We start from the raw sequence: 27,396 nt of genomic DNA on the forward strand, positions 1-27,396 counted from the left end.
ATTATATATATTAAGATACATATTAATGCTTATAAAGATATATTATTTCATACTCATACATTTGATTGTTAAATGCTTAAATTATATCTTTTCAATAAATATAAGATTTTTAATTGTCAGTAAAACCATATATATAAGTAAATATATTAAAATACAATATCTTAAATTCAAGTTAAGAGATTCAATTATTAAAGGACTGTTGAATTCATAAGAGGATTTATATACCCAAACCACTAAATAATGATTATGTTTATGAAATATCTTCATCTTAGTAACTTTTTTTGTTTACTATTTTGGATTATCTGTTTATTTAGCAGAAGTGGGCCTTAGATACAAGTCTGTCTTTGATTTGCCTAATGGAAGCTTAGCACTCCCTAATAACAATATGGTTATTTAAATGTTTATCATTGATAATTAAAATATTTTTATCAAAGCAAAAGTATACATGAAAAAAATACTTACATTAAATTTCATTAAAATAATGAAAATAATAGCTTCATGTTACATTCCCCACCCACGATTCTGTTTGCCAGGCAACCACGTTTAACTAATTATATTTTGGGTTCTCCAATAGTTTCCTTTATACATATATAAACAATACTGTATACTGCTCTTTCTAAAGTTACTAACATTACCAACTGATCTGAGCCTATGGAGGAAGAAGACCTAGTATGCTATTTTAGGCTTTCTCTACTGGTTAACTTTGTAAATAGAATTATTTAAACCTGTATGTACTTTGTTGTCAGCCATAGAATATTCCCAGCGCCATCTTTGCCACTTCTAGGTCTTTCTGTCTTACATACATATGCGTGTGCACAAACACTGATATGAATGCAAAGTCAAAAGGGAAAATTTAAAAACAGCTTATTTTCCAAACTACTTTATAAGCCCTCTGTAAAGTTTTAGTTCTTTCTCTTCAGATTTATAAAGTAAAAACTCCTTGGGTTAAATATCAAAAAAATGCAGCAAGATAGCTTTGATTTTATTTCCATATTACCTTTTTCTTTTATAATATCTTCATAATAAAAATGACTTCATCGAATCTTTCCTATTAAATTGTAAATAATTTATAGCAGTCATAGACTTAGCTGAACATCTCACACTCACATCTTAATAGGCCAGATCTGAAACGATTTCATTTGGAAAGACTCAGAGCAGAAAGCACAGAATGCTAGCCAGGGAGCCTGGCAGTGGGAACCCTTGCAGCAGTGCACACAGCAATCCAGTTACTTTTCTTAAAACGCTCTCAAAGACAACTGAGATAGGAGAGAATGAGACCATATGTGTAGCTGTGGGAGCTGCATTCCAAAAGGAATCAACATCTCTTAACTATTTCCATGGGCATAGCTTCCAGACATGGGTAAGCTCAGTTATGAGCAGACACTGCACTCAGGGAAGCTCAAAATTAGTATTTCCCATGAGGACAATAGAATTCATATACAGCACTCTCAGGTGTACTTTAGCAATCAAAGGTCATTTCGCCGTTAGCAATGTTGTCTGGTAGTGCAGCTCATATTCCACTTTTATCAGGTCAGTGGAGCCAAAAAATTAGCCCACATCCTTTTTCCACAAAGTGGGGAAACACCGTGTTCACTTTCTGTTCACAATGTAATTATCCTAAGAGATAGTTACTTTTAAAATGGTGATATCTATTCCAGGAAAGGACTTGGGTTGTGAACTGCTACAGTACAGCTACTAGGAGATGTTGTTGGGTTTCCCTGGCATAACATCCACCACCTGTATTTTGACATCATTTTCAATTGAATTCCTGGGGACCCCTTCTTCTTGCTCTGATCTGTACTCTCTTTTTTTTTTTTTAAGACGGGATTTCACCATGTTGGTCAGGCTGGTCTCGAGCTCGACCTCAGGTGATCTGCCTGCCTCGACCTCCCAAAGTTCTGGGATTACAGGCCTGAGCCACCGTGTCTAGCTGCTCTGAGCTGGACTCTCACATGCCATCTTAAAATATTCCCCCATCAGTTTTCTGGTTTAGATTTGCTGTATCACACGTAGTTTTTTTTTCCCTTCTGATTTCACTGATATATATTCTCTAGGGTAAGAAAAAATATTCTAATTCTCTCATACATAAAAATATCTTTAATCTACTCTGGCACTTGTTCAGTATTTTGACTAGATATAAAATTCTAAGTTAAAAATGTTATAATTTTTCTGTCTTATCCTCCTGCATCCAATTTTACTTTCTAATTCCATCCTCCATCCTCTCTCTCTCTCTCTCTCTCTTTTTTTTTCCGGTCTGTTCCCAAGTTTTCCTCCCCTGGAAATATTAGGTTTGTCTCTTTATTCTTGGAACAAAAAAGTCTCCTGAATCATTTTTTTTTTTAAGACGGAGTTTCACTCTTGTTGCCCAGGCTGGAGTGCAATGGCTCAATCTTGGCTCACAGCAACCTTCTGGGTTCAAGCGATTCTCCTTCCTGAGCTTCCCGAGTAGCTGGGATTACAGGCACGCGCCATTATTCCTGGCTAATTTTTGTATTTTTAGTAGAGACGGGGTTTCAGCATGTTGGTCAGGCTAGTCTCGAACTCTTGACCTCAAGTGATCCACCCACCTCGGCCTCCCAAAGTGCTGGGATTACAGGTGTGAGCCACTGCGCCCAGCCCTGAGTCTTTTTCATTCATTTTTCTGGGTACTATTGACTTCTGAAACCTGAGGATTTATGTATCTGAGAATTCTTTGCTCCATTTTCTTCCCATAGTCTTTTGTTGAGTCTATTAGTCATAGAACTTATAAGTGGACTTATTATTTTGGCATTCCCCTTTGGCGTTGATGGTCTCCTTAAGAGCTTGATTCTTATTGGGAGTCTAGTTGTAGTCACAGTGAGACAACAGGAAAGGTTGATTAGATGTTCTGTGGTCCTTAGAAGAGCTTGGTGACTGAGAAGACTTCCTATGATATTATTGATTTCTTTTCTCTGCTATCATTCATTATCTCCAGAAATTAATTAGTTAACCTCCTGAAATTAATCTCCAGAATTACCCTACTCCTTGTTGTAGGGTAATGTGTGAAAGAGTGGTTCTTCTCACAGTAGGACAGGAGGATAGATGTCCAACTATTTCATATGTGGACAATCACATTGTCCTTTTAATCTTAATCCTGGGCCTCATCCCTTCTCTACTGAGCTTCACTTTAATTCTGAGTCTCTTATTGCTTTCATTTAATTTTCTACAGGAAAATTAAATGTCTTCTCCTCCCTGGTAGTATTTTTTCAAGGAGATATTTGTGGTGGTGGTTGTTGTAAATAGACATTTGACTTCCATTTTCTGACCCATGATTCACATTTACTGTATCTGTCACTTTCAAACTTGAGACTCAGGCATTCTGAATAAGTGGAATCTATCCTTTTGATTTAGGCTATGGCCTTCTCTCCTTTGTTTTCTAACTTGTACAGCTTGTTGACATTGCTCTACCTCTAATCTCCCTTCTCTTGTTTTCTCTGTAATTATAGATCTATGATATTTTTAGTTCTTTAATATTAGTGGAGTTCCTGGAAAGAAGGGGGAAACAAATGTGTGCTTAGAATGCAAACTTTATCTGAAGACTTGGCTATTTTATTATTAAAAAGGTTATCAAGAGAAGTCTGATACTGCTCCCCATTTTTGTAGAACCTAATCTATTATTATGGATTGGAATGCTAAGTTATAGTCATTTGAAGTTTCTTGCAAAATCTAACTTCAGAGTATTGTAGAGATTAGATGTTGACTCTGATGAGGTTTCTATTCACAAAATCTGGAAACAATCATGCTGATTGATATATGTATGCTATCAATCACTGGTATGGATTGACAATTTCAGTGAAAGGAATTTGAGATAGAGATAAGACAAGGAACACTTTGGGTCATTGTAGGAGCCTATTGCAATAAGAACATTTTCCCCAAAAATGTTCACTACAATCCAGCTATATATTCACATTAATCTATCTATCCATCTTTATATAGGCCATAAGTATAAATACCCCTTTAAAGGAGATAAAATTATTTCTATTTTATATATGGGGAAACTCAAGTTTGGATAATTTAATCTATTTGCTGTATGAGTCAAAGAAATGACAGAGCCTGAATTCCAGCTCAAGTCTTACAATCTCTATCTGAGACTTTCAATATCACTATTTCTATGAGTTTCCAATTACAGAAATTTTGATCATGAGATGAATTGTTTCTGGCAGCTGTTTGCTTGACAGAGTCATTTCCATCTTTCCAGTTGTAGAAAAACACTTATGCTCAAGACCCCCACTTAACATACAGAAAATACGTCCCCTCTACTTCCTTACCACCCGGCTTATTTCTTTTTAGAGTATACAAAAATACATATATTTATTCTTTCTTTTTCTTTTCCTTTTTGTTTTTTTTGAGACAGAGTTTTGCTCTGCTGCCCAGGTTGGAGTGCAGTGGCACAATCGGAATTACAGCTGCACATCATGCCTGCCTAATTTTTGTATATTTAGTAGAGATGGGGTTTCACCATGTTGGCCAGGCTGGTCTTGAACTCCTGGCCTCAAGTGATCCATCTGCCGTGGCCTTCCAACGTGCTGGGATTACAGGGGTGAGCCACCACACCTAGCTGTTCAGTTACCTTTCTAGTGTCTGTTTCCCCCAAAGAGAATGCAAATTTCCTGAAAACTAATATTTTTTTCTGCCTTATATTCTGTAGCATTTCCAGGGACTGTCTTCCTTTTTATCTTCACAGCCTTTTTATCTTCTAACCTACTTGACCATTTACTTATTTCTTTTTATTATTAATTATCTATTTTTCTTCAATAGAGAATAAGTTCCATGCGGACAGAACCCTTGTTTTTCTTTACTGAGATATCCTAAGTACCTAGAGCTGAGTTTGGCAGACGACCAAAAACCAAGAACATTTTTTGTGAATAGTGAATAAATTAGTACTTACTACGTCCCAGCCATCGTGCTATGTGTTCACTGTGAATCAACATCTTTAGCCACATTTTAGGATTTCGGGAAAGGAGGCACAAAGATAACAAGGAATCTGGCCAAGTTCCCAACTAAGAAGTGGTAGAGCTAGGATTGAAGCTAAGCAGCCTGGCTCTGGAGCTGAGGTTCTTAAGTCAATGGATTATTTTGCTGCATTTTCACTACATAAGAAAAGGTGAACATACTGGAGATATTTCCAACACACCCTCTCTTCTCTGACCTTTCTCTAGAAAAGGGCAGGATTTCACATTAAACTTAATGAATATTTAAGTCAGGGTAAGTCTTATCCTAACTATAAAATGAAATCATTACTGTCTCTTGGTGAGTTGATTTTACACCTCAATGAACAGGTAAGAGGGCTTATCTTTGTGAAGTAGAAGTCTTTCTCATCCCCGTAGGAGGCTACCCACTTCTGCATATAAAGTTAAACTGTATGAGTTTGTCTCCAAAAATTATAATAACTAGATTACCTCTTCAATTCCTTCAAAATGAAGTGACTGAAAAAAAAGAATTAAAGTTTAATGTGTCTTATGTAAGAACATGATTTAATCAAAAGAAAGAGGATTGTTCTTCTATTCTTACTTTCCTTAAATATAAAATGTTTTTTATTTGTTCTGAATAATATAGCCAAAATCACAGAATTAGAAATGTATTGTATTTGACCTTATTGTAAACATTTTATTTTTTAAAAATCTGACATCAAATTTAAAAATATTACAGTATAATTACTTTGGAGGTGATTATTCAGACAGTCTAGCAAGTTATTTGACAACGGTTCTCTGAATGTATCCTTTTTCATTTCTAGATAATTTTAAGGCACTGATCGCATTTCTGGCATTTCTGATTATTGTGACATCAATAGCCCTACTTGTTGTTCTCTATAAAATCTATGATCTGCATAAGAAAAGATCCTGGTAAGAGCTGATTATAAATTTTTAAATAATAATAGTAGTAGTCATGGTGCAAACACATATCCATATGGCAGTGATGGAGTCAGTTAAATGAAATACGTGAACTAGAGAGAAGACAGCAGAAAGCCCACTTCATGACAGAACTTTTAATTGAAAACTTTTAGTATGGTTTTATTGGTTTGAATTAAATATTAGTATTATTTTATAAATGTACTAATAATGTTGTGAGCTTATTCAATAATAACCAGTGAAAGAATGTATGGCTTTTTTAATGCAAAGTGGGTCAGAGGAATCTGGGAGTGATACAAGCAACAGAAAGGAGGGAGATGTCTGGGGAAGTTGATATGTTTTTTTGGCCAGAAACAACCATCTTATGGAAAACAGGAGGTTTAAAATAAAATCATTTAGTTTCTTATGTGAGTTTAGCAACAATTCTTGGAAGGTTTTTACCTCATTCACCTTTTCCTCACACCCCCTCCTCTCTCCTCTCTGCCTCTCCTCCCTCCCATCCTTCTGTTCTCCCTCCGCTCCAGGCTCTTCCTGCCTTCCCGTCTTTCCTCCTCTCTTTTTCTCTCTTCCTCATTTCTTCTCTCTAACTTCCTTCCTTTCCTCCTTCAATATATTCATTAAATATAAGTTAAATACCAACTGAATGCTGAGTTTCTTATGAATACAGAAACTTGTGTTTCCTTTTCACAGCAATTTAGATGAACAACAGGAACTTGTTGAAAGGGGTAAGTATGCATATTTTTTACGATGATATTCCTTCCCCTGCACTTAAATCCATTCGTTTTATTTTTTATATCTATTTATTTATTTTTTTAAACACCGAGTCTCATTCTGTCACCCAGGCTGGAGTGCAGTGGTGCAATCTCTACTTACTGCAGCCTCTGCCTCCCGGTTCAAGGGATTCTCTCGGGCATCAGCCTCCTGAGTATCTGGGAGTACAGGCTCACACCACCAGGCCCGGCTGATTTTTGTATTTTTGGTAGTGTTGGGATTTCACCATGATGTCCAGGCTGGTCTCGAACTCCTGGCCTCAAGTGATCCACCCACCTTGGCCTCCCAAAGTACTGGGATTATAGGCATGAACCACAGCGCCCGGCCCCATTCATTTTAAATAAGAATTGGACATTTTCAATTTAACTTGGACTTCTGTTGATACAGTGATAAAACTTAAATTCCTTTACTCAATCAGCACTTGTGAATTTCCCAGTGTACGCCAAGCATTGTGCCGGGTACTGAGAGTACTATAGTGATAGTCACAGATTCTGCCCTTAAAGGGTTTAGAATCTGATAGAGGAAAGCAGATATATCAACAACTATGACAGTAATTTGACACATGCCCTAGTAGTTGAATGTGTATGGTTCTATAGATATATAGATGACAGAAAACTGTGTGGGAGGGCAGAAATCTGGTCTGTTAAGACTGTGAAGAACCAATGGACCAACAAATGAGGGAATGATGGAAGGAAGAGTGGATGGAAGTTGCAGGAGATGGGGAGATGGGACATCTCTTCAAGTCCCTGCCAGGGCCGAATGGTGGCTGCTCCCATTAAAGGCACATTTATGGACAGGACAAAGAACAGCAGTTTGACTTGGAGAAGAAAACAAATTCATTTATCTTTTTTTTTTCAACATTTACATTATTTATTTAATTTCGTTTTTAAAATGTGATTTCTGATCCAATAAAAGGGGACAAAGTTACAAAAACGGAACCTTTGTTTACAGTAAGTTACTTGCTTTCTCGTACTTAAGACAGGAAGAATTTCAGAACTCCTTTGTCTGTGTTAATCTGTATTGGAACTGCCCCTCTGGTAATAGCAGCTACCAAGTCTCTCTGCAGAAACTTTAGGACTGAATCGTTGGAGCTCCTCAATAGGCTTTATTTTTCGTTGCAGAATGTAACACTATCTGACCTCGTATTACATATTTATTCATTTGGTCATTGACGATCCTCCCCTAACTAGAATGTAAGCTTTGTGAAAGCGGGGAGGCTTTTTTTTTTTTACTTATTCATTGCTTTATGCCCCGTACCAAAGTGAGTACTAGGATTTGGTAAATATCAGTGAATAAATAACATACTGAGATAGGGTCTCCTGACGATTCATTTTGATAGGCTAATGGAGGAATGAAGAGCACAACAGTAATACACACCTGAGCAGAAAAGGCAAAATCCACGTCAAGGAGTTAAGGTGGACTTGGAAAGTGTCAATGAAATATTTTATCCCGAAATTGACTCACTCAGACCCCATGAAACCCTGAATATGGCCCTCAGTTCTGAATGAATGAATACCAGGCATTCTCAGCAAAGTAAAGAAGCAATTGCCCATAGCCGGTTTGATAGCTGTGATTGGATAGAAAGTTTCCATGGGCAGTAAGATAAATGGGTCACCCTCCTGGATACCTTCTTTCTTAATCGATAAATGGGTGAGATTAATATGAATATTGAAAGAAATACTATCAGTAGTCCATGGAAGAGTAGGAGAAACATACTTTTTACATATGTGGCAGCTTAAATTTTCTTACCTTTCTAAAGCTGTTTTTTTCAAGTTCCATATGCAATTTTAGATTTTATGGGGACTATATATTTTTACTCTTTAGTAAGTTATTTCACAAATATAGTATGTAATGTGCTTCATACCCTTGAAGCATAGCAAATTAATACAACTTGTTTCACCATTTAGTGTAAACAGATGATCAAATTAAGCTCTGAGTCATGGGTACGAGGGTATTAATCATATCGTCTTATTTCATCTGCATGTTTACAATATTTCACAAGTTGAAAATGAAAATAATACAAAGAAAAATAGCAATTGTATCAGAAATAAATAAGCATGATAATTGCTATAAAACGCATATAATCAAACAAATGTGAATGTCCTATAATGGTGGTGTTTGGTCTAGCATCCTTTCTCTAACCATAGAAAATGGGGAAGAACATTCTAGTTTGTATGTGAGATTTCTGAGATGGAATGTGTACAAGGAAGAAAGAAGCGGAAGGACTGAGTTACAGGGTATAAATTTAATGAAATGTGTATGCCCACTTGAAAGACACGTGTAACTAGTACTGAATTTTTAATATGTTTACAGATGATGAAAAACAACTGATGAATGTAGAGCCAATCCATGCAGACATTTTGTTGGAAACTTACAAAAGAAAGATTGCTGATGAAGGAAGGCTTTTTCTGGCTGAATTTCAGGTGTGTGTTGCTTTTGTTACATGATGATATAAATTCGACATCAAGACAATTCCACTTTAAATGTATTTATATCGCCATTTGCCTTGATAATATATCCTACTTGATATTGCAACATAAGCAAAGCAGATTTTATTAGCAGATATCTGTGAACCAGAAGAGAGACTCAAAGAGGTTGACAAGATCGTGGTGTGGAGCTAGTAAATATTTTAACGTAATGCTTTATTGTATCATGAAATTGTGTCACAAAATGTGCTTGGCTGGTTTTGTAGTTGTACTCTAAATACTCATCCAGGTATCTGTTTTTAAATGAATTTTAAAGTGACACAACAATTAATCCTAAATTTGTCCCCACTCAAGAGATTTGTTCTGAAAGTAGTCCATCATTAATTTTTGAGAAAAAGGTGTTTTTTTAATAGTTCCTGATTTTAATTTCGATTGCCCTAAGAAAATTTTTTATCAGTAAGAAGAAAATATTTTACAGGATATGTCATTTGTTCAAATGATCATTGGCAAAGGGAAAATTATTTTTCCTGAATCTGCTGTGATCCAAGAAATCATTGTTTCTTTCAGAGCATTCCACGGGTATTCAGCAAGTTTCCCATAAAGGAAGCTCGAAAGTCCTTTAACCAGAATAAAAACCGTTATGTTGACATTCTTCCTTGTGAGTATTTATTGAGTATTAAATTCCCATATATTTAGGCTACTTGGTTATTGATGACTTCATTGTTTATTTTTCTTTTCTTTAAACAGATGATTATAACCGTGTTGAACTCTCTGAGATCAATGGAGATGCAGGGTCAAACTACATAAATGCCAGCTATATTGATGTGAGTAAAAATGTATAACTTCCAAGTTACAGCCCCATCATTTTGTCATTGATAATTTGCACTTTTCTTATGTCTATATATTTCATTCTGCTCCTTCTTTGTCTCGGCAAAATTTTAAAAATATTATTAAAAATATTTTGAAGTGAGCCCATAATGTCACTGATATAAATTTAAAAATTACTAATATTTTCAAGGATAGTTATTTATTATATGACTGTTGGTATTAGGTGTAACAGAATTTTCCTCTAGAAACAAAATTATATTAAGAATTAATTTAATATACTCTGATGCCTATTATGTGCTAGCTATTAGACTAACTGATCTATATGCATGTATTTCTCACAAGAAGCCCACATTTGCTTCAGCCACGTGCCATATAGGTGAGGACTGGGAGGGTCAGTTTAGTTAATTACCTTGTCCTTGTTCACCCAACTGGTAAATATTTGAGTTGAAATTCCGCCAGAGTCTGACTGACGCATAATTGCTATGCTTTAATTTCATAACACTGAATGTGCAGACATTCTTCATCAACACAGATCATCTGTCCACTGGATTTATGCAGAAATGTAAATGTCTGTGCATGGTTAATTTATTTAAAATATTTTAAAATTTAATTTATTATACAAATGTTAAATAATTAATGCATTACATAGGTTAAATAATTTTAAACAGTATAAAAATACATACAGACTAAAAAAACTCTTTTTTCTCACCAACTCTGCCATTTCCCAGTGTCCTCACCACCTACCAGAAGAAGTAACTATATTTTCTATTCAAATATATATGGTAATTATGGTATCAAGTATACTTATGTTTCTCCAATGGAACTTGGAGCTCCCAGAAAGCATATGTCTTCTGCTTTTAGATAGGTGATTGACATATTGAAGCTGTTCAATAAATACTTATTAAATAAATGAATGTATGCATAATACTGTGTCATGCAGTAGAAGTTCAGGAAGTTACTTAATTTAATCTTGAATTCTTGTGACCCGTGTTTCAAATTTAATCCAATGGCAAAGGTCATCCTTTCTGAAGCATTTCCTTCATTGCTGAGGTGACTTTAAGGAGTCTGAGATAATTCTGGAAGAAGCCAGTATAACATTTTATCTTCCTCTGTACTCCTTTATCTTTGTAACAGGAGCAGAGAAAGAGACATTGTAGGTAATGAAATAAAAGTTATTCTATTTCTTATCTGAAATGGCAAAGAAGTCTAGGGAATCGGCATATTCCAGCAGAAGTGAAGAGGTGGAAATTTGGGTATAATCCAAGAATGATTTGTTGAAAGAAATTGAGTAAAATTTCCAAAGTAACTACATGGCTGGTGAGAAAGTTTAAATAGTGGTAGATGATCCTGTAAGAGTTGGCGGGATATAAAATATTGAAATGTCTAGATCACTCTTGTAAATTGCCACAGCCTCCCAGATGAAGATGAAGCCTAGTGTTTAAAATTGTTTGAAGTATAGCAAAGGCACATGAAAGTCATGAATATTATTTGCCAATGCTTACATGTTTAGCACAGTTAAATGCCTGACCACCATTAATAAGATCCCTTTAACAATTTGAAGCTGCCCAGAGAAATTCACTATCACAAAATGGTGGATCTAAAGCAATTCCCCTAACTCACAATTTTGCATGTTAATGAATAATTTAATGTACAGCAAATGACATATCTTTGCATGTGTTTTCCATAGGGTTTCAAAGAACCCAGGAAATACATTGCTGCACAAGGTAATTTATTTGATAATCCACTATTCTTTTTGAAAAATTGTTTTATAGCACTTTTAAGAAAATATTTCTATCAACTTGTATTTGTTTACCTCCTAGGTCCCAGGGATGAAACTGTTGATGATTTCTGGAGGATGATTTGGGAACAGAAAGCCACAGTTATTGTCATGGTCACTCGATGTGAAGAAGGAAACAGGGTAAGAACCAAGGAGGTTCATAGTGTGGATCTTGAGGTTAGGAAAATAAAGTGTTGAATGGCATTTTGAAAAGGCACATATATCTGCCTGGTGACTGACAGTTCTCTATTTTTATCAATGCTAACATTTAATTTAAATTTTTCATACATGTAGGAAACTAAAATTTTTAATATGCAAATATATGTCTATATGCATAGAATTTCAATGCTTCTGATTACTTGCTAGTCTGTTGCTTGATTCCTGATTCTTTGTAGTACTGTTACGTGTTCAGTACATTTCACTGTGTTAGGTTCACAAGAACTTAATACTCGAAACAAAACTGATCTTGAGCAGATAGGTGGTGAGTCATGTAATATGACTTTAGGAGAAGTAAAAGCCTTTCTGTCCCCCTACTTAAAATTAACCACAAGCAACCATATCTTTTTCACTGACAACTAATTATGTCCTCTCTTAACATGCAGCTAAGCCTGGAAAGATCATCCTTCTGCTAAAAAGTATGAAGGAAATTCTTCAGGACATATTAGTGGGAAATAGAATATATCTCAAGCATCACAACTTAAGATTTATATGTGCTTAAACTATACAAATGTTTTGAGAATTTCAAATGAGTATATGTTGGTTTTCAGTTTTTAAAGAAATTTTGATAAAAATGGATTTAAAAATTGAAATACTTAATTTTTTTTTTTTGTAAATATAGAATAAGTGTGCAGAATACTGGCCGTCAGTAGAAGAGGGCACTCGGGCTTTTGGAGATGTTGTTGTGAAGATCAACCAGCACAAGAGATGTCCAGATTATATCATTCAGAAATTGAACATTATAAATGTGAGTTTTTTTACATAATTTTTATTTTGATACTGTTTTTATAAAAATATAATTAGGTAGTATTAAATGTGAGAAATTAAAATATATCAGGAAAAAGTTATTTTTGATAACCTTTAGGATAGAAAGCCGTGGTTGGAACAATGACAAAAACCAGTAGGGTCAAATTTCAGTCACTGGCCAAGAGGTTTTTGTCCAAGTCAAATCAAAACTATCTATTATACTGTTACCCTGGAAGTATTAAAAAAAAAAGCAAAGGTCAATTAAATGTGCCAAATACATATTAAATTATTAAAAGAATAAGCAAATTGTCCTTATTGGCTGTGGGTTCCTACTTTTATGAAAAAATATTTATATTATTTTCATAAGAGAAATGACAGAGTTAGAGAATACTGTAAGAAGTATAAAGTTCTAACTATGCAGCAGAAAACAGAATGTTTATTTCAAAAAATAAAGAGATCAGTGTGGCCTTAGATAATAGTTAAAATGGAGGTCATCAAACATGTTATATAATTCCATTTATATGAAAAATCCACAATAGGCAACTCTATAAGACAGTAAGTAGATCAGTGGTTGCCTGGAGCTCAGGAAGTCAGACAGAAATGGGGGGGTGGCTGCTAATAAGCACAGGCTTTCATTTTGCGGTGATAAAAATGTTCTATAATTAGATAGTGGTGATGTTTGTACCCTTTCGTGAATGTAATACAGATACCAAATTATACGTTTTAAATTGGTGAACTTTATGGTATGTAAAATGTATCTTTTATTTCCAACACATGAATTTTATTTTTAGTTTTTTTGGGTACATGGTAGGTATGTATATTTATGGGGTAAATGAGATATTTTGATACAAGCATACAATGCATAACAATCACATCAGGGTAAATAGGGCATCTATCATTCCAAGCATTTATCCTTTACTTGTGTTACAAATTATCCGATTATGCTCTTTTAGTTATTTGGAAGTATATAATGAATTATTGTTGAATAGTCACCCTGTTGTCCTATCAGATACTAGATCTTATTCATTTTATCTAACTATATTTTTGTACACATTAACCATCACCATTTCCACCTCTGCCATACCATTCCCATCCTTTGATAACCATCATTCTGCTCTGTAACTCCAAGAGTTCAATGATTTTAATTTTTAGCTACCACAAATAAGTAAAAACATGTGACGTTTGTATTTCTGTGTCTGGCTTATTTCACTTAACATAATGATCTCCATGTCCCTCCATGTTGTTGCAAATGAATAGATCTTATCCCTTTTTATGGCTGAGTAATACTTCATTGTATTTATGTATCACATTTTCTTTATCCATTCATCTGTTGATTGACACTTAGGTTGTTTCCAAAACTTGACTACTGTGCATAGTGCTGCAATAAACATGGGAGTGCAGATGTCTCTCTTCAATCTACTTATTTCCTTTCTTTGTGGTATATACCTAGCAGTGGGATTACTGGATCATATGGTGGTGCTATTTTTAGTTTTTTGAGAAACCTCCAAACTGTTCTACATAGTTGTTGTACTAATTTACTTTCTTGTCAACGTCGTCTGAGAGTTTTCTTTCCTTCATATCCATGTAAGCATTCATTCCTGGCTGTCTTTTATATGTAAGTCATTTTAACTGGAGCGACATGATATCTTAATGTAGTTTTGATTTGCATTTCTCTGATAATAAATAATGTTGACCACCTTTTTATATATCTGTTTACCATTTATATGTCTTCTTTTGATAAATGTCTATTCAGATCTTTTGCCTATTTAAAAATCAGGTTATTAGATTTTTTGTTATAAAGTTCTATGAGTTTTTTATGTGTTCTGGTTACTAATCCCTTGTCAGATTGATCTTTTGCAAATATTTTCTCTCATTCTATGGGTCGTCTCTTCACTTTGTTGACTGTTTGCTTTGCTGTGCAGAAGCTTTTAACTTGATGTGATTCCACTTGTTCATTTTTGGTTTGGTTCCCTGTGCTTGTGGGGTATTCCTCGATAAATTTTTGCACAAACCAATGACCTGGAGAGTTTCCCCAACATTTTCTTTTAGTAGTTTCATAGATTAAGGTCTTATATTTAAGTCTTTAATCCATTCTTATTTAATGTTTGTATACAGCAAGAGAAAGGAGTTTAGTTTCGTTCTTCTCCCTGCGAATATCCAATTTTCATAGTACCATCTATTGTGGAGATTGTCCTTTCCCCAGTGCATATTCTTGAGCCCTTTGTCAAAAATGAGTTCACTGTAGACTTATATAATTATTTATGTGTTCTCTATTGTGTTCCATTGCTCTATGTATGCTTTTATGTCAGTACCATCTTGTTCTGGTTACTGTAGCTCTAAAGTATAATTTTAAGTCAGGTAATGTGATTCCTCCAGTTTTGTTCTTTTTGCTCAGGATGGCTTTGGCTATTCTGGGTCTTTCGTAGTTTCATATAAACATTAAGTTATTTTTTCTATTTGTGAAGAGCACTGTTGGTATTTTGATAGAGATTAAATTGAATCTGTAGATAGTTTTGAGTAGTATGAAAATTTTAACAATGTTGAGTCTTTCAATTCATGAACATGGAATAGCTTTCCATTTTTTACATCCTCTTCAATTTCTTGCATTACTTTTTTATAGTTTTCATTGTAGAGATTTTTCACTTCTTTGGTTAAGTCTATTCCTAAGTATTTATATTGTTTTTATTTATTGTAAATAAGATTACTTTCTTGATTTCTTTTTTAGATTGTTGAAATACTGTTCGTTTAATGTTGATTTTATATCTTATGACATAACTGAATTTGTTGATCAGTTATAAACTTTTTGGTGGAGTATTTAAGTTTTTTCCAAATATAAGATTATATAACCCGCAAAGAAAAGGATAATTTGGCTTCTCTCTTTCCAATTTGGATGCCCTGTGTTTCTTTCCCGTGTCTGATTGCTCTAGCTTGGACTTCCAGTACTATGTTGAATCACAGTGGTGAAAGTGGGCATTCTTGTCTTTATCACGATCTTCAAGGAAAGGCTTTCAGTTTTTTCCCATTTAGTATAATGCTAGCTGTGGGTCTGTCATATATGACTTTTATTTTGTTGAGGTATGTTCTTCTTTACCTTGTTTTTAAAGGGTTTTTATTATGAAGAGATGTTGAATTTTATGAAATACTTTTTCAACATCAATTCAAATGATCATATATGTCTTTTGTGCTTCATTCTGTTGATATAATGTATTGCAATGATTGATCTGTGTATGTAAGAGCATCCTTGCATCCCTTGGATACATTCCACTTGGTCAGGATGAATGATCTTTTTAACGTGTTGTTGAATTCAGTTTGCTAGTATTTTGTTGAGGAGTTTTGCATCAGTATTCACCAGGGATGTTGACCAGTAGTTTTCTTTATTTGATGTGTCTTTGCCTGGTTCTGGTATCAGAGTAATACTGACTTCATAGAATAGTTTCAAATAATTCCCTTACCTTCCATTTTTTGGAATAGTTTGAATAGAACTGCCATTCGTTCTTCTTTAAATGTTTAGTAAAATACAGTAATGAAGTCATGAGTCATGGGCTTTTGTTTGCTGGGAAACTTTTCATTACAACCTCCATCTCATTACTTGTCTGTTAAGGTTTTGGGTACCAAAAATAATGCTTACAACAAGTTTTCAAGTCATGGACAGCAAAATAATATATGAATTGAAATAAGAAAATGATAAGTGGAGGAATAAAGTTAAAATGTAGCATTTTTCGTTGTATTACACTTTGCTTGTTAGTTTGTTTACACAATCTCTGTTGTCATCAGTGTAAAATAATGCATTATAAGATACTACTTGCAAACCACATGACAACCCCAAATCAAAAAACATACCGCAGATACACAAAAATAAAAAGTAAGAAATTAAAACAGACCACCAGAGAAAATCACCTTAACTTAAAGGTAGACAGGAAGAAAAGAAAGAAGGAAGAAGAGGCCACAAAACAACCAGAAAACAAACAACAAAATGGCAGGAATAAGTCTTTATTTATCAATAGTAACATTGAATATCAGTGGCCTAAACGCTCTAAACAAAAGACACAGAGTAGCTGAATAGATTAATAAAACAAAACCCAACATTCTGTTGTTTAGGAGAAACATTCTTCACTTGTAAAGACACAAATAGATTGACAATAAGAGATGGAAAACTATAATCTATGTAAATGTAAACCTAAAAAGAGCAGTATTAACTATACTTATATCACACAAGGTATATTTTAACACAAAAACCAATAAAAGAAACACAGATGGTCTCTATCTAATGATCAAGGAGTCAGTTCACCAAGAGGATGTAACAATTGTAAATATATGTGCACCTAATACTTGAGCACCCAGATTTATAAAGCAAATATTATTACAGCTAAAGAGAGAGATAGACCTCAATACAATAATAGTTGGAGACTTCAACATCCTACTTTCAGCATTAGGCAGATCATCCAGGAAGAAAATCAACAAAGAAACATTGGTCTTAATTTGCCTTGTAGACCAAATGGACCTAATAGACATTTATAGAACCATTCAACCAATGACTAAAGCATATACATTCTACTCCTCAGCCCATGGATCATTCTCAAGGATACACCATATGTTATGCTATAAAACAAATCTTAGAAAATTAAAAAAAATTTATCAACTATTTTCTTTGACCACAGTATAACTAGAAATCAGTAACAAGAATAATTGTGGAAACTATATGAACTCATGGAGAGTAAACAATATACTCCTCAATGACCACTGATTCAATGAGGAAATTACTAGGGAAATTATCAAAACAAATGAAAATGGAAACACAACAAACCAAATCCTGTGTGATACGGTGAAAGCGGTACTAAGAGAAAAGCCTGTAGCAGTATGCCCCTACATTAAAAAGAAAAGTTTTAAATAAACCACATAATGATACATCTCAAAGAACTAGAAAAGCAAAAACAAACCAAACTGTAAAATAGAAGAAAATAAACAATAAAGATCGAAGTAAAAATAAGTGAAAATGCAATAAAAAAATACAAAGCATCAACCAAATAAAATGTTGTTGTTGTTTTACTTTTAAAAGATAACATTGACAGGCTGGGCACAGTGGCTCATGCCTGTAATCCCAGTCCTCTGGGAGGCTGAGGTAGGCAGATTACTTGAGGGCAGGAGTTCAAGACCAGCCTGGCCAATATGGTGAAACCCCATTTCTAATAAAAATACAAAAAATTAGCTGGGCATGGTGGCGCGTGCCTGTAATCCCAGCTACTCAGGAGGCTGAGGCAGGAGAATTGCTTGAACCCAGGATGTGGAGGTTGCGGTGAGCCGAGATCGCGCCATTGTACTCCAGCCTGGGTAACGAGAGCAAAACTCCGTCTCAAAAAAAAAAAAAAAAAAAAAAAGCCAGGTATGGTGGCATGCACCTGTCATCCCAGCTACTTGGGAGGCTGAGGCAGGAGAATGGCTTGAACCCGGGAAGCAGAGGTTGCAGTGAGCTGAGATTGTGTTGTTGCACTTTAGCCTGGGTGTTGCAGTGAGACTCCATCTCAAAAACAGGAAAAAAAAAGATGAAATTGACCAACCTTTAGCCAGACTAAGAAAAAAAACAATGTAGACCCAAATAAATACAATCAGAGATGAAAAAGGAGACATTGCCACTGACACTGCCGAAATTTAAAAGATTATCAGATGCTACTATGAGCAGGTATATGCCAATAAATCAGAAAACTTAGAAGAAATAGATAAATTCCTAGATACATGCAACCTAACAAGATTGTAAAATGTATCTTGATAGAGCTGTTTAAAAAAATGCAAATCTTTATATAAAGGGTTAAAATTTTCTCTGTATTTCATTTATTGTAGGACTTCTAGTCATCTAAATTGTATTTCCATATCGTTGAGATGTATTTCCTAGAGGAGAAACAGACTAACTGTATATAACTCCGAAGGTCTTCTTAGGTTTCCATGGTATTACTCATTGTTATGTCCATCTAATGCTGTGAAACAATCGTACCAGTGGTTCCTGGCTACTTGTTTGACTAAGCCGCAAAGGCGCCTGATCCATAGATGTAAGGATATATTTCTAAGTTGATGCCTATTTGGCTACATTGTGTAGTCTGGGTTTGCTGGCGTTAATCAACTCACTTTGTATGTTTCTTTTATTATCTAAATGTAGATGCTTCTTTATACCTGGTCAGAGAATTATGACTTATGCATCTTATGGTGGTTACCTTGAAATTAGAACAAATGTGAGCTGTAATCTGGGGCTGACTTTCCTCAGTCCTCTCTCTACATTTTGAGTTGATGATGCTACCATGTGAAGGCCTAGGGAATACAACGTTAATCAAATAATTAATCAGACTTTGCTCACATAAGAATTAGTCCTACCAAGCAGAAGCATTTTAAATAGCTGTGAAAATGACCTTTATTTTCTATCATTTTAAACACACATTCAAAAAGCCTCCCCCCCACCACCCCTCTTTTATGGTGTATGCTTATTTATTTATTTATTTATTTTTGGCTTGACAGAATGCAAGTTCCTAGAAATTTTGGCTTTATTACCTTACTTAACTTACTGGTAAATTATTGCTTACTGGGTAGTACATGCAAGTCCTGCACAATATCTTAACTACTGGTTATTGATTAAAAAGGAAGACGCAATCGTGGCAGAGAAAATGTATAGGACACCTTAGGAAATTACGAACTCTTTCGAGCAGTTATGTTTGCACGAGGAGACTTTGTACTGGTACTCCCTTCCACTTATTTGTGTTTCATAGTTTGCTTTAAAAATCGTCTCAAGAAAAATATTATCTCTTGACTAGAAAAAGGAAAAAACAGCTGGAAGAGAGGTGACTCACATTCAGTTTACCAGCTGGCCAGACCACGGGGTGCCTGAGGATCCTCACCTGCTCCTCAAACTGAGAAGGAGAGTGAACGCCTTCAGCAATTTCTTCAGTGGCCCCATTGTGGTGCACTGCAGGTAGGGGAAAAATAAAAAACAAACAAACAAACAAACAAACAAAAAACTCCAACAGAATCCACTGCCTAGGACTGTTAGAGACGTCTCTCCCTTTGGCAATTGCTATTTTGGGAAACAACCTATGTGTGAAACTTAGATTCTTACCTCTGCTTCACACCTGACAGCTTTTCCATTCGCTTCTCTGCCATGATCATGCCTTCACTTTTTTTTGCTTGGTTCGCCAGTGCTGGTGTTGGGCGCACAGGCACCTATATTGGAATTGATGCCATGCTAGAAGGCCTGGAAGCTGAGAACAAAGTGGATGTTTATGGTTATGTGGTCAAGCTAAGGCGACAGAGATGCCTGATGGTTCAAGTAGAGGTATGTTCTAACCTTTAGTGATTATTCTCACTGTTGTTTTTGGGCTTCAATTTTTTCCAAGTGATAATAATGATCTTCAAAAAAAATCCAAATTCTTCACAGCTTCAAACAGTAGATGATTTCCTGAAAACTAAAACATGTGGTAATCACCAGAAATACTTAGAAGCATTTTTCATTAGTGGCTGAAAGTTCTGTGGAAGAAAGGTGACTGACCTGGTGAGGTGGCTCATGCCTATAATCCCAGCACTTTGGGAGGCCAAGGCGGGCAGGTCACCTGAGGTCAGGAGTGATAGACCAGCTTTGCCAACATGGTGAAACCCTGTCTCTACTAAATATACAAAAATTAGCCAGGCATGGTCCTGTAGTCCCAGCTACTTGGGAGGCTGAGACAGGAGAATCACTTGAATCCAGAAGGCAGAGGTTGCAATGAGCTGAGATCGTGCCACTGCACTCCAGCCTGGGCAGCAGAGTGAGACTCCATCTGAGAAAAAAAAAAAAGAAAGATGACCACAAAAAATATATGTTTTAAAATAACGGGCCGGGAGTGGTGGCTCACACCTTTAATCCCAGCACTTTGGAAAGTGGAGACAGGTGGATCACCTGAGGTCAGGAGTTCAAGACTGGCCTGATCAACAGGGAGAAACTCCATCTCTACTAAAAATACAAAATTAGCTGGGCATGATGGGGCATGCCTGTAATCCCAGCTACTTGGGAGGCTGAGACAGGAGAATTGTTTGACCCCAGGAGGCAGAGGTTGAGGTGGGGCGAGATTGCGCCATTGCACTCCAGCCCGGTCAACAAGAGTGAAACTCCATCTCAAAAATAAACAAATAAATAAATGAATGAATAAATAAAACAATGAATTACCATTAACACATATCAGATTGGCAAAAAAAAAAGTAAAAAACTGAAAACAGATTTGGCAGCATCTCATAAAATTAAGATGTAGAGAGAATAGTATAGTGGTCGGCAGCCTGGGTTTAGAAACGACACTTTAGGGTTTCAAATCCTGATTTTAATTATTAATACAAGGGTGAGTGGCATTACTTATTAAGTATTGTTAGTCTGTCTGTGCCTCAGTTAAGTCATCTGTAAAACAGAGGCAATGGGATGGTATTACCTCACAGACTTATAACCACAAAAGTAATACAAGTAAAGCACTTAAACAAGTCCCTGGCACATGCTATGCCTTTGGTGATAGTAAGTGATGGTTAATACTGAAAATGTCTGTATCTGACCCAGTAAAATCACATATATGCTTATACCCAAGAGAAGCATACAACTAGAAACACTTGCAAAAATGCGCATTGCATTTTGCATTGTCAAAATAGCACACACACACAAAAGTGAAATATATATTAATGGGAGAATGGAAACACCATAAATATGTATCAACAGGGGGATAGGAAAACAGAATGTGGACATGTGAACTCTCTGTACAATAAATCCTGTGTTGTAGTGGAAAGCAATAATCTAGGTTTGTCTCGGTCTATTTTGAGAGATGCTGAGATGAAAACAATGAGTGAGTAAAGTTGCCACATGAAACATTCAAGATACAATTTATGTGATTTTTTTAAACACAAAAATATACAATGCTCATGATTATAGATACATAGATATAGAGTAGAAATATAAAAACAAATTGTTAACCAGGTCAAAAGAAATTATTTACAGTGGAAAATACAGTGGAAAGATACAGCCAAACTCAGGAGACTAAAGATGGTGAATTAAGAGGATTACCAGAAGTATACCATTTCCTTGCAAATACTGGATTCCAACAAAATAAGCAGTTAAGAGTTGTTACATCTGGGCTTGGCATATTGGATTTAAAAAAAGTAATTTTCTTTATTTTAAGAGTTCTAGAAACTGTTTAGAAAGGTTTACTATGAAATTACAACTTGCTTTTTTTCCTCTTGAATATACTGTGAAATTTATCATAGTTTTACTTATCAGTCATTTGGCTTACTGACCCAATAATAATCACTAAAGGAAGTAACATACAATGTTCTTTAGTTTTTAGGAATAAAAGTTGTGCAGTATAGAGTACATGGATAATCTATTTGCAAAGTCATTTTTTCTGAAAAAAATTCTGAAACAGATTTTGCTCATATTCCAGAAAATTTTGAGAGTGAACTTCCAGAACCTTTAAATATTATGGATATCGATTTACTTTGCCATGAATTGTCCCAATATGAGAAAAATGGGAAATGTGTATTTTATTTAAATATGACTTGCAGAACTCTATATTATCAGTTAATTACCTGTATTTTTTCTTAAAATGGTAGGCCCAGTACATCTTGATCCATCAGGCTTTGGTAGAATACAATCAGTTTGGAGAAACAGAAGTGAATTTGTCTGAATTACATCCCTATCTACATAACATGAAGAAAAGAGATCCACCCAGTGAGCCATCTCCACTAGAGGCTGAATTCCAGGTAATGAGTGACAACAATAATAATAAACTTTTACTGAGTGTCGTCTACTTTCCAGGTATTTGCTATGCACTTGACATAGTGCTAGCGTTTGGTCCTCACCATAACCAATGGGGCAAGAATGAGAAAACTAGGACACAGAGAGTTAAGAGAAATGCCTGAATCCACACAACTCTTACATAGGAGATTTTTTTAAACCCAGAAATCTGATTCTACTGCTAACCCTTTTAAGCATTCCTCATTAAGCTGGTAAAAAATATAGTCTCAAAATAATAGTATATAGCCACAACGCTGGTCTGCCAAAGGCAATGTAGCATATCACCTTTAAAAATCGTATCTGGTTTTGGTTTGTAAAGGAAATCGTTGGAGGAGTTTATGACTGCTTAGGAAGTTGAACCGACTGGAGCTGGTAGACAGACAGTACAGGATAAGTGCATGTGTCCTAACCTATTTATTAGGCAATTATTCTGACAGCTAACCTAGCATGCAGTTCACTGTAATTTCAGAGACTTGAGTCCTCAAATTGCTCAATTGTCAAAAAAAAGTCTTGCATTGTTTTTGTTCCATCTATGATTTCCAGTTTACTGAGACTTTCTGTAATGTACCAAACTGGTAAATTCAGAGTTTCTAAAGACCAGAAGTGTGCTTTTAATCAGATGCAGAACCATTTAATGTTTAGGATCAAAGGAGTTAAGGTGGGGGTAGAGGTGGAACATGCAACAATCCCCAAGTGACTCAATCCCCTAGAAGACCTGTACTTACAGTGGAAGAACTAGCAGGCACAGGGTAGTCTCAAAGAGAGTAGTGTTTTATTGTTGTTTTCTTGCTTTTCTAGCTGATAAATTAACCATATTCAATATACCTGCCCTACTAATCCATGTAAACACATATGCTATTTGGAGACAGTTATACATTTAAGTTAAACATTCTTATAAAGGTTTATTTACTATAGGAAAGACCAACATTATTTTTTTCACTAAACAAATATGCTTGAGTTTCTGCTCTGTGCCAAGTACAGAATTATAGGCACAACAGTCAAAATGATCTGCAAGTGGACATGGGAAGAAGGATGAGAGGATGTGATCCAGATCACAGATGGAAGCAGTGAAATTATTCCATTTAAGCAGACAGGAAGACAGAAGATGAGGGCAGAGATGGAAGTTGGTTGGTAAATTTGGTGTTGAGAAGTTGAGGCAACTCCTGCTTGACCATCTTTCATTTTTCAAAAAAAAAACAAGGCTGGATCATCAATTTAGAGTTGAGAGATAGAGGAGTGAGTAGGTCAAAAAAGAGCTCAATACTTGAGGAAGGGGAAAGGGCATGAACTAGTTATCTCAAAGTAGAAAAGCAGAGGCAGTAAGATTGCCAGAAATTATTGTTTGATCACCTAAAATTTACGATCATGAGTTTAAAGAGGAGTTAGGCGGTTGGTTGGATTGTTTTCTATAGCAGCATTGAGCTCTTTGGGGGTAGAAGCTCTGTATGCAAATAGTTGAGTTAAACTTATCTAGATTTTGAAAAGTGACTATTTGAAAGTAGTGATGCAAAGGCGTTGAGGGTGTTTACAAATGAATGATGACTGCGGTGGAAAATAATAAAAGGCAAATTGGCCACGTGAAAGAGGTGAGAGAAAGTAGAAAGCATAAGTTGGAGATTTTGTTAGAATTACAGATTGCTGGGTTGAACATACCAGAATAAATGACTAGGAATAATAGGGATAATTTTCAATAACAGAGATAGTTGAAGTTATGATTTTAGAGGTGATGCAATATTTGGGATGAAACCTACAAAGGTAGAATGATGAAAGTGGATGACGGGGAAGTGGAGGAAAAGTCATGGCAGGTGAAGGAGCTAAGAAATGAGACTCGAGTGTTGGATAGATCATTCTTCTCAGTGCTGAATTAACCAAAAATGATGACAGACCTCGGAAAGAAGAGCACGTACTTAGCCAAGTGTAAAACTAAATGTGATGGAGTGTTTCAGGAATCAATACCCGACACTCCCAAGTGAAGGGCCCTGGATAGAAGGCAGTATAGTGTGATGGCAGGAAAATCAAAGTGGTTGGTTTATTTGAAAGAGAATGAGTAGAAATGGTTTGCAAGTAGGATCAGGGAGCAGGGAAAACACACATCTTTTCTTAAAGCTGTGAGGTAAATGGAGTCTGAAGGGGAAGGTCAACATTTTCTTAAAAGGACTGCTGAGTTCTTTGTGGTGTCCTCAGCTGACATCCAGGTTTCAACTGGTGGAAAAAAAAGGTGAAGTGACTGTTGGGAGAAGATGATTAGGATAAATGGGAGTTCACAGATGACAGACTACAGGCGCTGGAGGACAGGGAGTAAGGCATTGATTGGTAAGATGTAAGAGACTGGGTTGTATCTGAGGATACAAATAATCATTCAGGGATAAAAATCTGGGGAATCTGGATGCACTGGGAAGCTCAGACTTGTGATGGCAAGTGAATCAGGCAGAGATTTAAGAGTGACAGATCCTTGGTGTCTTAGATGAAGATGAGCCATTAGTTCCACCTATACTCCTGAGTATTGCTACAGGGCAGAGGCTACCTGGGTCACTAGACTCAGAAGAGCACAAAGTGTTGTGATGCTTTCCAAGACATCTGGTCTTTCATGCAGTCCATGGTGGGATTCAAGGGGTCTGAAATTCAATGGTGATATTTTCTTTCATTCAGTTATGTAGCTATAAATGGGGTTTGAAACAGAGCGGCGTATTTAGTTTGAATGAGGGTACCATACTGAAAAAATATATATCTATATACACATACGCATATATACATGCATGTGTGTGTATATAGAATCTTACTGAATTATACATGAGGAGCTTCCTCAGTTTCAGTTATTTTTAACGTTAAATATTATTATTAAATAATTATTCATTTGACAAATTTTTAAGGATTAGTGGGGAGAAAAGAATGTAGGAAGGGAGGTCTTCCAGAAGAAACTGACAATTAAACCGGTATCTATAGGGTAAGAAAAGTTATCACAGCAACCAAAAGGGGAAGGGGTAGTTTAAGCAAGCAAGCAAGAAAGAAAGAGAAAGAAAGAAAACATGTCTATCTGCCAAGAGTGAAAGAACAGCTTTGCCCTTCCAAGAATTGAGGAAGCTTGTTGGACAGAAGTATGGAGGGACCTAGTTGGGGTAAGGCTGCAGACATAGGGGCATATCACTAAAGACTTTTTATACTATTTTGAGGAGGGTTGTTGTTTTCTTTTCTTTCTTTCTTTCTTTTTGAAATGGGGTCTCACACTGTCACCCAGCTGTAGTGCAGTGGCACGATCCTGTCTCACTGGAATCTCTGCCTCCTGGGTTCAAACGATCCTCCTGCCTCAGCCTCCCAAGTAGCTGGGTGTACAGGCATGTTCTACTATGCCCAGCTAGGTTTTTTTTATTTTTAGTAGAGATGGGGTTGCACCACGTTGGCCAGGATGGTCTTGATCTCCTGACCTCGTGATCTGCCTGCCTCAGCCTCCCAAAGTGCTGGGATTACAGGCGTGAGCCAGTGCGTTGTTTTCTTATAGTGATGGAATGCTGTTGATCTTCAGAAGAGCATTTTCTGCTTTGTGTTATGTTTTAGAAGGATTAGAGCAAGCGAGATTGAAGACAAAGGGCCCATTTAAGAAATTGTTGACATTTTACAAGTGAGAAATTAAATAGGAGGAAAGAAAACTAAAAGGGTTTGTGAGCCTCATCTGTATGATAGATCTTTTCTAACTGATTAGTAACTGTGGGTGACAGGACAAGCAATCTGGAAAGTGTAAACAAATTAAGAATCAACTTTCAAAACATGTGCCAAGTCTCCTATGAATGTGATATCTGCAAAATTTATTTCTGATAACTTACCATTGCTTTTGCAATATGGATCAACATCAGTCTAGTGTTTTCAACTTATATAAGAAGAAATGGTATTATTTTTCTATCAAGCAGCTCTTAAGAAGAAGACATAATCTCTTACATATGTATATCACTCGATCACACTTACCCTGTCAAAAGAACTAAATGCTGAAATTACAAGAAAAAATCAGAGACAAACAAAAATCATAAGCTCTAGGGGGCATATACAAATTTCACAAAAATTAATAAAATGCTTTTCCTTAGGGAGCATCTTATGACACAATAATAAACTAAGCCAATATTAACATTGTAAAGGAATTTTTTGTTCTCTTATTTTTTTCAGAGACTTCCTTCATATAGGAGCTGGAGGACACAGCACATTGGAAATCAAGAAGAAAATAAAAGTAAAAACAGGAATTCTAATGTCATTCCATGTATGTAGCTTATTTTATATTTTGTATCAGATAACATTAAGCTATTTTGGATTTGTTTAATGTGGGACACACACATACGAATGATCTTGAAGCTAGTTTTCAACATTTGGTTGTTAATAGGGAAGAAGTTAATAGGTATTGAAATATTAGTTATTGCAAGGACTTAACAATCCCATTTACAATGGGCTTTGGAGAGTAGACTGCATTCAGTGTTTTCTTTTTACCAATTATTTCAAAAATGGGTTGTCATAAAAGTGATATATTTGAAGCTGGGAGAATAATGACCAAGTCCCTTTTATCAGTTCTCTTTCATTTTTAGTTTATTTCAGTTATTTACTCCAGGGTAATTGACAAATAGTAAAAATTACGTCCATTTGTTCTCTTTATGTTTCCTTTTTATTCCTTGTACCTAGGTGGTTGAAAGTAGGGGGAAAATACTCTATAAACTGTACATCATCAAATTTAACAGATCAAAATCTGCACAGTTTTTAAGACTTGAATTCTACTATTTAAGCATATTAAAATGATCATATGTGGTAATTTTATTCAGCTGCATATACACTAAAATTCGCATGGATAAAATATCACCCAAACTGATAAACTAGACAACTAAATAAATCAGATCAGTGCATGGTTAACCTAGTTAATTTTCACAGAAGTCTTTATGAATGTAGTTTAAAATATGGAATTGATAGTGATATGGTTAATCACATCATTTGACCAAGTTATTATAAATTAAA

The 27,396-nt window shown here is 35.5% G+C and overlaps 1 protein-coding gene across 5 annotated transcripts in view; it reads left to right on the forward strand.

Moving 5' to 3' along the window:
- PTPRC (protein tyrosine phosphatase receptor type C) overlaps positions 1 to 27,396 on the forward strand; it is a 120,527-nt gene that overhangs the window by 83,965 nt on the left and 9,166 nt on the right. For all 5 annotated transcript variants that reach the window (XM_021677162.2, XM_021677163.2, XM_021677164.2 and 2 more), the window contains 12 exon segments: positions 5,753 to 5,861; positions 6,558 to 6,592; positions 8,952 to 9,061; positions 9,632 to 9,722; positions 9,812 to 9,888; positions 11,580 to 11,616; positions 11,713 to 11,810; positions 12,508 to 12,633; positions 19,427 to 19,584; positions 19,809 to 19,944; positions 22,230 to 22,379; positions 26,566 to 26,656. In XM_021677162.2, the coding sequence (XP_021532837.2) occupies positions 5,753 to 5,861; positions 6,558 to 6,592; positions 8,952 to 9,061; positions 9,632 to 9,722; positions 9,812 to 9,888; positions 11,580 to 11,616; positions 11,713 to 11,810; positions 12,508 to 12,633; positions 19,427 to 19,584; positions 19,809 to 19,944; positions 22,230 to 22,379; positions 26,566 to 26,656 (1,218 nt within the window).

Source organism: Aotus nancymaae, unplaced genomic scaffold (assembly GCF_030222135.1).
Source record: "Aotus nancymaae isolate 86718 unplaced genomic scaffold, 86718_ANA_hifiasm-v0.15.2.pri h1tg000039l, whole genome shotgun sequence".
In the NCBI taxonomy this organism is placed as follows: domain Eukaryota; kingdom Metazoa; phylum Chordata; class Mammalia; order Primates; family Aotidae; genus Aotus; species Aotus nancymaae.